At 37.3% G+C, this 11,235-nt stretch overlaps 1 protein-coding gene and 1 pseudogene across 1 annotated transcript; both read right to left on the bottom strand.

Moving 5' to 3' along the window:
• Positions 1–3,773: 3,773 nt before the first annotated feature.
• LOC139452972 (integrase/recombinase xerD homolog) lies at positions 3,774–6,739 on the bottom strand (annotated as a pseudogene).
• Positions 6,740–6,879: 140 nt separating this feature from the next.
• On the bottom strand, positions 6,880–7,680 carry LOC139452983 (uncharacterized). The gene is made up of 2 exons (XM_071234611.1): positions 7,592–7,680; positions 6,880–7,294 (listed from the first exon to the last, which is right to left on the bottom strand). Exons 1-2 carry the CDS (start codon positions 7,678–7,680, stop codon positions 6,880–6,882), a joined length of 504 nt encoding a protein of 167 aa, XP_071090712.1.
• Between the last annotated feature and the right edge of the window lie 3,555 nt (positions 7,681–11,235).

Below are 11,235 nucleotides of genomic sequence, written 5' to 3'. Positions count from 1 at the left end.
TATCATACGTATCTGAGTGTAATAAATAAATAGCAGAAAATTTAGGGTTAGTTAAAAACTTTTATTGGAATACGCACTTTATACGAGGAGTGTGCACTCAGCCTAATGCAGCTCAGCTGGTATTTTCATACCATTTCAGGATCATTTGGGCTGCTTTGTTGTGGAAGGTGTGTGTTAAAAGTACATCATACCACAATAAAGACGGTATAATGTAGGGGAAAAAATGTACGTCTAGCTGGATCAAATTCATCTTGTACGGTCTACACGTTGTACACCATGAACGTTAGACAACCTGTATGGAAAAAAACATAGAAGAAATAGATAAGACTATACAATCAGTAAGCTAGCAGTGTCGTTTAATTACATTTAGCGAGCAAGAACGATGTAGTCACGTCACCCTGCATTGACTACAACGCTGAATTAATTTGTGATTGTTATCAAGCTTTGAGGTCAGAATATATATCCTTGCATTATTATGAGTTCCCGACAAGACATAAGTACAATATTTTAATGTCATCTACCAACCCATTTACTGTTAAGAAACTAGCCATGTATATTCTGAAAGCTATGAATCTAAGGCAAAGTCTGTTGGGATCTCCAACTCCCATTACCACACTGTAACCATTGTATCATGGGCCTATGGCCTACAATACATCCGAATAAAGTGAATAACAATACAACGCTGAAGGCAGCCGGATTTTGAATCAATCGCGCTGCGTACTATTGTGAACCATTTGTATAGAAGGCGTTCACTTATTCAGCTCTGTCACGACTTGCATAGTTGATGTTTCAATGCTAGCGTTTCCTATTAACGAGATCACAAATAAACCGTACGGTTTGAGTTTTAACCGTGTAACATGATGTGCACAGTTTTACTTCAGAACATGCTATTTTGAAAATAGATAGTTAGAACCATGTCTATGTTTTGTCGTGCTATCTATGGGTAGCCCCTTTAAAAAAACAAGAAACCCGAGTCCACTGTCCAGGCATTCAAAGGCATCCTGTCGCACGGTCGCAAGCCACAAACCATCAGAGTGGACAAAGGTACGGAATTTAAAGGGACATTCCAGGATGTTATGGAGGATTTTTTCATATAATGATTTACCTCGCTGAAATCCATTTTGGAGTGATATAAAATAACAACATATGATAGTGTCTCTAATGTTTAACGAGACTGATAAGTCTTATCTGAATTTATTATTTGTAAAAAAAAAATAATATTTTATTTCGACACATATGTCTCTGATACTAAAACGTATATATGATAAAATAGATGCTGTAATAAACAACATGGCACGGCCTTGTACACGACTGTATACGATGTTTTTTAAGCACGTTTTTCTTTTATCTCAATGAAATATAACAATCATATATATTATTTCAAGTACATAGTAACACATAACATGTACATTGAAATTTCGGTCGGTTGTTATTACTATTCGATTGTATTTTTATTTTTTACTTAAAATCCCGCAATAAAATACATAATTTTAACATTTTGTAAATATTCTAAGCTCTGTTTGCAGAAACAGAATTCAAAATACATGCTGAATTGAAAGAAGGAAATGTAAGACAGCCCTCTATATCTCTCATGTTGTGACCGAGTCGAAAACAACGTGAATTTCTTTTTCTATATATATCACTGTAATAACCTGCTATATAATATAGTCGCGGCTTGAGAAACCATTTGGAAACTTTATTCAAATTTGGGTATCCATAGAGCTAGTATACGATGTATGGTATCAATGTATAAAACATGATTATATGCTTATTACCAACAACAATGATTGTTTACATACCAAAAGAGTATCCAATATCTGAAGAACAAAACAAAAAGAAAATATTACATACAAAATAATTTTCAAGTAATAATAATTTTGAAAATATTTTAAAGAACAATTTTTAAAAATCGCGCGTAGTAGGAGTATCTTAACTTTCAGATGGTATTTATCATTAAGGAAAAGGCGAATAGTTGTTTGTAAGGGGTTAAAATAATACTGGACTAGGTAACAAAGTATATAACATGACAGCAGTTGGAATGCATCATTGTGAATTCTGTAAGAACTAGACATTGGCTACGGTTTATTACGATTTATGACTGTGTACATTTAAGGTCGCTCTATTCCATTTTAGTCCCCGACTGGTCATCAAAATAGAAAATGTGTATTAACTGTCAATGAATATTCCCATATATCGGAATATTTACGGTAACGAAGCAAACTATGTATGCAACTTAACGAATCTTTGACACCACCCATAGAGATGTGTACTCTGTACCGATGAGAAGAAACTGTATGCGGTATTCAATACACCCAAGTCAACATTTTTTAACAAAATACATTATTTTTTAATTTAATACAAATACCACTGAGAAACATGGATAAAATACACACATACATTTAAAAGAAAGTAATGTTAATAATTACAATGTACGTTTTTAATACCGAGGCAATTCTTCATAGTAATAAAAAGTATATCAAGGAGTATGTCTAATTATTGCCACTTGTAACATGGACGCTAACAACGATATTTAGTACTGAATTAATGCAGTATATATTGCAAATGTATCCTTATAATTTGGCCTGAACATTTTGTAATGTTTGATATTGTTCTAAAATATTTGGTGGGAATTATTCGAAAGCCAATCCGGCATATATACAATCGCAACGTTGTGGCTCTTGATACTACATAAAGGAAGTGAGCAGAAAAATTCGCACTGCTTTATTCATTTAAGACACTAAAAGTCCACATTAGTTTCTATGTAAGGGCGGTTTATTACGTCCAGAAGTGACACATCGCTATTATGTTCTAATTCACTATGTTCAACCGAACATAAAACATTTACTATGACAACATACTCCACTCATGGGTAATGCCTACCGCTGTTAACAGGCGAGCGGGTTTATTTACAAAATCATACATGTAGACACGCGACTGTCGTGTTATATTCCATTCCAAACACCGACACTCCATATTCTCTAAGGTATTCTTTCTGTAACAAAAACGTACATTTTAATATTTTTGGCACATAAAACCGTTACGAAATACTGCAATATCCTTGTAATATCGCGCTTGAACACTTTATAAATTACTGCGAAATTAACTTTTTGAAAATATAAAGATAACTTATCTGGACGGTGGGTCTTCTTGTGTATACAAATCCATGTCCGGACTCCTGAATCACCTCTCTGTGGGATCACTCACTGAAAGAAAGCAACACCCTTCTCCGTGCTAAACAGCACTCAATGCCCTGCGGCAATTTTTTCCCATACGGTTTTACCTGCCAATCGGCAACACTGCAATAACAGGCGGTCCAACACAGACAAGCATTACACTAAAAATATGATTACCTTTATGTGTATATTTTTAACAAACAAAGAAGACAACAGCTCGCCTGTGTGACGCGAAGGCCTCGAGTGGTGTTTCTTGCCCTCTCCTCTGCACCTTAAGCACGTGACGCCACCGCTTTGACGTGCACAGCCTTCTTCAAATCACATTCGTTACCGTATTTACCCCATAGTAAATACATTTATGTTCTCATTCACTATGTTCAACCGAACATAAAACATTTACTATGACAACATACTCCACTCATCGGTAATGCCTACCGCTGCTCGAATTAAAAGAACGGGTCCATGCAGCAGATTTATTTCAACTTATTTACAATCCCAACATTGATGACACACTCAACAGTTCAGAAACATTGTCTTTGATATAACCGTCTTTCGCCTTATCTGACGCCCAGCGTCCGTGTCTCTTAAACAGTCTGTCTGTTACTCCGGCGTTAGCTGCAGCAGAAGCTCCGCCTGACCGAAAACTGTGAAGACCCACTTTTTTGACATCTTCACCAATTAGTTTGAATTTCTCAATAAAGATTTCCCTCGCTCTGGTATATGATAAAGGTTTCTGACCTTTAAGTACATACTTTTGTACAGATTTACAGAAGGAAAATTGACGAAAAATATATTCATTGGAAGTTTCAGCAACATTTCCAGCAATCAGGTACCTGTTTAGCATATTTACTGGACATAGATCTGAGCCTGTAGCAGCGATCAAAACATGACGCCCATCCCTATAAACGTCAGTTTTACTGTTCTCAACAAAAATAATCATGAAGCCATCCGTGAATTTATTGTTTGACCGTCTGATATTCACTACTTTAGAAAATCTGAAAAACCCAGCAAAAGATAAAAGTGACATTGTTAAAAACCTTAAATCAAGTAGAGAGGGAGTTTTCCCAGATATAACAACCAATTTCTTTAACGTGTCACAAGTAACAGGTTCTTTTTTCTTGATTGGAGTACTCCACGTTCTTAATGCCGCTTCTCTGATGTTCACAATCAAATCATGTTTACAAGGATCTGGCAGACATGCAAGCTTGTGCGCCCAACTAATACCGTAAATAGCTTCCATGACAGATGGAGCTTTCTTACCTCCCTGAACAAGTGATGTAAGATACAAAGCAACATGAAATGGATGAGCAGGCAAACATGTAATCTCCTTAAATTTTGAACTCCATTTTTTCCAACTATTATAAGATCTTTCATACTTATAGACTGTCGCTGGGGCCTTAGACTTGAGAACTAAATCTGGCATATGTCCTGCTAGATCAATAAGGTCTGTATGAACTAAATTGTTCTTCAGCTTCTAGATACCGGAGGAGAACATGTCTGAAACAACAACATTGATGTCATGGAATAATTCTAACTGCTAATGCGTAGCCATCGAATTTGTCAAACAAGGATTTCTTGCTGCCGCCTGAAAATGCAATACTTCCATTTAATTGCAAACTATCAGCGATATAATGTTTGAACTTTCCGTCGTCAAAAAGTGAAGTCCAGAACACAGCTGATTGCCACCTAGGCACTACTAAAGTTATGCTAGCTTCACTTTGAAGAGCATATCTAATAGCCTTTGTTACCAAATGCACAGGGGGGACAACCCAGTTGTTATCATCTTGCCATAACTGTGTAAAAGCATCTACTGCTTCTGTGCCAGGGCACCAAGATCTGGAATTGAATCTACACAACTTAGCATTATAATGACTAGCAAATCTATCAACAGTATGTGGACCCCACTTCTGGTTTAGCAACTTGAAGACAGCATCAGTTACAATCCAGTCATCAGCATCTTTAAATTTACTTAACGCATCTGCTCTGTCGTTCTCTGAACGTGGAATCCAGCTAAACTTTATCCTGATGTTATACATCCTAACCACGGTGAACACGGACATAGCAAGCTCCTGTAAGGATGAATTGAAACTACCCAAAGAAACAATTTGACAGCAAGCCTTGCTATCTGAGAACCACTTAACAGTCTGATTAGACAGAACCTCTCTGAAAACGTTCAAAGATAATTCAACAGCCTTCAATTCCCGCCAAGTTGAACTCTTGCCCACTTGATCCTCATCCCATAAACACTGAAATATCCGGTCAGAATTCTGTATATAAGCAGCACAGCACTTGGAACTAGCATCTGAGAAAACTGTCAAAACAGGGGCAAAGGTTTCATAAAATCTTCTGCTATTAAAAGTGTAAACATTATCTCTCCAGAATATAAGTTCAAATACACACAGGGGGTCAACTAGACTTTGCTTTCTATCCCAACTTGAAGCTCTTTGTATTACTGAATACATGCGTCTAGTCAAAAGTCTGCAGACATCCCCATAAACTGGTGAAAGAGAGATAATTTGTCCTGTTAAACTAGCCAGGTTACGTGCTGTGAATTGCGGTAAACCTGCCAAAAATCCTGCGCATGTGTTTCTCACATTATCTAATCTCCTAGAAGGAATAGATATCACACCAATGTCAAGATTCCAATTCAGCCCGAGCCATTCAAGGTGTCTTGTGGGTTCCCAAACTGACTTCTGATCGTTACAAACAAAGCCTGCTCTGCACAAAGAAGATTTAACAAAACCAGATCGCTCCTTGCCTAAGGCTTCAGACGAAGCAAACCCAAATCCATCATCTAAGTAAACTACAACATCTACAGAATGTTTTCTCCAGTATCTAACTAATGGCCTAAAACACTTAGTAAATATATAAGGGGCCGAGGTTAGACCAAAAGGTAAAACTGTGAAACAATAAAAACGCTGTACACCTTTAACTGACCAAGAAAAGCCTAAAAACGTGTGTTGACTAGGGTGAATATCTATGTGGTGATACCCAGACGTAAGATCAAACTTGTACATGTATCCACAAGGTCTAACGAAATCCAAAGCAATCTTGTAATCCTCAAAGACTATCTTTTCTTTCCAAACATATTTGTTTACTACTCTTAGGTCTAAAATCAACCTTTTCTTACTAGAGCTATTAATAGAAACTGATAGGGGATTTACAACCTGAGGTAAGTCTACGACTTCAACAATACATTTGTTTAACAGGAGATCCTGGATAGCCTCAGAGACAAAGTCGCTATGTTTTACAGCAGAAGCGTTGTTCTTACTAAAAGACAAGGGAGGTGACTCCACAAAGGGGATGATGTAACCTTCCATAATAGTTCTAATGATGAATTCTGGAGCTTCTATATCCTTCCAAAATGAGATGTGCCTCTTAAGATTTTCCTTAATGTTATGCTTACTCGCTGGTGTATCTGTTCTGTCAAGATAACTAGGTACAGGTACAAAATCAGTACTAATACCTCTGGTTTCAGGTTTGACTTTGTCTATGGGTGAAACATCAAGCTGTGACCTACTACTAGGCTGTTCTGATATTGAACGGGAGACCTGTGGCAAATCCATGTTAGTTTTTCTTTTAATACTTCTGCTTGAGTTCTGATCCCCTGAAACATATGTAATACGATCTCAATTAAGATAGTAACGCATTAGCCACTCAAATATATATGTCATATCTCAAAAGTGGTTTTGATTTACCTGAATAATCACTGCTTTTTGCAGGCCTCTGTAGGCTGAAGTCCTTGTGGTGGGTTGAAATTACTTGACTGTGATGACCTCTGGGCGGCTGCAAGGGGACATGTGGCTCTCCAGTGCCCAAAGGCTCCGCAAAAGTAGCATTGTTGGTTTGGAAGTGGTGTTTTCCTGGGTTGAAAACGAAAGGGCTGGTTCTGCTGAACCTGAGGGGCCTGTTTGGGTAATTCGCTGTTAGGATTGGGGAAAGTTGCAGAAGGATAAGGACTATAACCTCTACCACGGGAATTGAAAGAAGTAGGGCGCTTTCTGCGCTGTGCCTTACTTTCTGCTCTCTCGAAACGTCTCTCTTCATCCGAGTTTGAAGCCAACTCATCCCCTTCCAACTCCGAGACTACTGCCCAACCGGCTGTAGATCTGTCTGCAAGTCTAATGTGCTTGTTTCTTTTACTGATGTTAGAGCTAATTTCTCTCAAGACATGCACACAATCGACTGTGTTATCCCAATTGATAAACCGAATAGCAGAGTCAACCTGATCCAAAATACCAATGTTGAACTTATATTGTAACTGATTCCCTTTGAATCTAAACTGTGGAGAGTCAAAGTCTTTTCCAGCTCTCTTAATGACAGAATACGACCTCTGCTCAGTTTCATCAATAATTTCACTTTTGAAAGTTTTCAACTTACAGTCCATATATTGCTTAAAAAGTTCAAACGTTTCGTACCCTTCAACAGAATCCTGTGCTTTGTTAGGTTGACCAGGAATGTGTAGTTCTTCAACGGAGTCAAGATTTTCCTGCTGTGGTGAATCCATTCCGAACAAAGAAGACAACAGCTCGCCTGTGTGACGCGAAGGCCTCGAGTGGTGTTTCTTGCCCTCTCCTCTGCACCTTAAGCACGTGACGCCACCGCTTTCACGTGCACAGCCTTCTTCAAATCACATTCGTTACCGTATTTACCCCATAGTAAATACATTTACCGGACCCTGTTTTTCGTTCTCTCGCCCACTTCACGGGCAGCACGTGCACGATGTGGTCGACAGATGGCCCCGCAAGCGGCGGTCAGCCAAGCGAGGTTGAGCGCCACGGACTTGGAGTTAAATCCTTAAATAAATTTCTATTCTGTTTAATAATTACAGTTATTATGATATCAGTAAACCATAACAGTGTTTGGAGAACTTGTCTCCCACGAGCCTGGAGGATTAAATAGCGCTACACGTATGCATATTAGAGAGAGGGCGAGACACGAGACACAATCGCTTCGTTACAGCACAACATTATACATTTATTCAATAGTGTAAGTGATGAAACTTTTACAACTATTGATACATTTGTGGAAATATTATTTCGTTTGATCCGAGCCAAATATCACAGACGGACTATGAACGATTTGTTTGTACTTTTATGACCTTGTATTCGTCTTACAATTATTTCAATATTTTTTTTCTTACATGAATATGCAGATTGAGAGCAACTTACTCGTATATGCATTCAAGATTATTTTTGGTACTATTAACGACCGTGCGTGATATGAAAACGCTTCGAAGTTGTATTACAAACTATTTGTCATTCCAGATTTTTTTTATTGTACTTGTGACATATTATGTACATTCAGATAACAATGTTTTATATGTCAATTAACAATAGCGAGGATTAATGTTTTAATAACATAAAAGTGCACAGCAATTAAAAAAGGCGAGTTATAGTGGTCAGACAAAACATCTGATAATGTAGATACTACTATTTTTATTTTTCGATATATAATTGTTATAAAAAGAATTTTAATTTGCACCGTACAGGAATTCACAGGAATTAAGAGTCGGCTCAGAAATTTAATATCTCTAAAAAGGCGTCATATGACACGTTAAATATATAAAAATATATTCATGTTCAGAAATAATACCCTAAAATTATGTCCTTTTTCATTACTGTAAAAAGCAGTAATGAAAATCCGAATTGAAATCCCCGCGTGTGCTACCACAGCTGTAGCAGGGTTAAACAAGCCCGCGTTCTCAAGACCTATATATTTTATTTACCTAGTCTCTCTCTCCAACAACGCGCTCGTTTCTCTGAAAATCACAACACTGACGAGTAAAAATATCCCAGATTGTAATTTAATTTTACCCCAATAACTGACAAAATGCAATAATTCAATTTAACCGTGTAATTGAACAATGCTCCATGTTCTTTTTTGTTTATAGTACGTTTAGTTAAGTCAATGACAAACATTGTGCTTTTATGAGAATGACGCATTTTACTACTGAAACAGATTCATTGCCAACAGTAAACAATAGAAGTGATATAGAACAAACTAATTGTAAATTCATTTATTGAAAGTGGTAGAATATATGTCAATCACATACCCTGTAAAGGATTTCGTCATGCAAACAAGAAACGTTTGTGGTGTTGATTTCTGTACTGGATCGCGACAGATAAAACTGTAATACCGAGGTACGAACTGTAATACCGAGGTACGAACTAATACCGAGGTACTAAAATGTAAACTGGAACTCGCAGTTATTGCACCATGGCATTATATATCGGCGTTGTACTGATTGATATTATACAACACTGAAAGTGACATTATTCATAAATCGGGAAATATATGACGACCATCAATCTTATTGAAGGGAAGAATATTAAAATTTGAAGTTAACTTACAACATTAAGTTAGGAAATTAAACGGAAATTTTGTATTACTCACAATAAAAAAGATCATAATGCAATTGTAATTCACGAAAGTAGTATGTTAATATGCGATGAAGAATAATGCTGAATGTGTAGTACTTTTAGAGAAAAGCGACGTGGAGAGGTTATGTTTCTAATATCATAAACGTGAAGAAAAACGTGCCAAAATACATCGTATACAGTCGTGTAGAAGGCCGTGCCATGTTGTTTATTACAGCATCTATTTTATCATATATACGTTTTAGTATCAGAGACATACGTGTCGAAACAAAAATATTTTTATTTTTTTACAAATAATAAATTCAGATTAAGACTTATCAGTCTCGTTAAACATTAGAGACACTATCATTTGTTGTTATTTTATATCACTCCAAAATGGATTTCAGCGAGGTAAATCATTACATGAAAAAGATATCTGTATTCTTTTTGTGTACGAATATATCGATTTGGTAAATATTTGTGTTGGTGTGCTACATGGGACGTCCAAGGGATGCAGATGGGAAGACTCGCGTGGACAGAACTCAAGTCGAGCATCCTAAAGGGACGGATGTTGTTTGTAAAGTATGGTGATGGTTTCGTGTATAACTGATTCCATACTTTGACTTCATTTCGCTCATTCACATCTGCAGGAGCCCACTCGCCTAAACTTCTGTGTACGGTGTGATTGTAATTGTACACTAGATCGGACAGCACGTCCACATAGCGCTCGGTGTTCTTGTGTATCAGATACCTCGCTATGAGTGACCTCAACGTTCGAATGACTCTCTCGGCGTAATTCGCTTTAATGTCTTCGTTCTGAGTGACAAACAGTTTGATAGACTGGCGCTCTATAAAATCCTGGAATGCCCCTTTAAATTCCGTACCTTTGTCCACTCTGATGGTTTGTGGCTTGCGACCGTGCTACCCATAGATAGCGCGACAAAACATAGACATGGTTCCAACTATCTATTTTCAAAATAGCACGTTCTGAAGTAAAACTGTGCACATCATGTTACATGGTTAAAACTCAAACCGTACGGTTTATTTGTCATCGCGTTTAAAGGAAACGCTAGCATTGAAACATCAACTATGCAAGTCGTGACAGAGCTGAATAAGTGAACGCCTTCTATACAAATGGTTCACAATAGTAGCGCGATTGATTCAAAATCCGGCTGCCTTCAGCGTTGTAGTCAATGCAGGGTGACGTGACTACATCGTTCTTGCTCGCTAAATGTAATTAAACGACACTGTTAGCTTACTGATTGTATAGTCTTATCTATTTCTTCTATGTTTTTTTCCATACAGGTTGTCTAACGTTCATGGTGTACAACGTGTAGACCATACAAGATGAATTTGATCCAGCTAGACGTACATTTTTTCCCCTACATTATCCGGCGTATATAAAGTTGACACAACCCGTCTCTATTGTGGTATGATGTACTTTCAACACACACCTTCCACAACAAAGCAGCCCAAATGATCCTGAAATTATATGAAAATACCAGCTGAGCTGCATTAGGCTGAGTGCACACTCCTCGTATAAAGTGCGTATTCCAATAAAAGTTTTTAACTAACGCTAAATTTTCTGCTATTTATTTATCATACTCAGATACGTATGATAGATAAAGGGATATTGTTCCCTTCAACCCAATCGCCGCAGTTTGGCAGTGTTTTACAAAACCGTACGTTTACTGACACTTCTA

Source organism: Haliotis cracherodii, unplaced genomic scaffold, assembly GCF_022045235.1.
Source record: "Haliotis cracherodii isolate W230 unplaced genomic scaffold, xgHalCrac1.p SCAF_10, whole genome shotgun sequence".
Taxonomy (NCBI): Eukaryota; Metazoa; Mollusca; class Gastropoda; order Lepetellida; family Haliotidae; genus Haliotis; species Haliotis cracherodii.
This window is presented reverse-complemented; position numbering and strand designations above follow the sequence as displayed.

Bases quoted from the DNA above. Each gene is read 5' to 3' on its own strand.
- LOC139452983 (XM_071234611.1), bottom strand. From the start codon at position 7,680: ATGGATTCACCACAGCAGGAAAATCTTGACTCCGTTGAAGAACTACAC. The intron at 7,295-7,591 runs GTACGAAACGTT...CAAGCACATTAG, and splicing joins GCACAGGATTCTGTTGAAGG to ACTTGCAGACAGATCTACAG.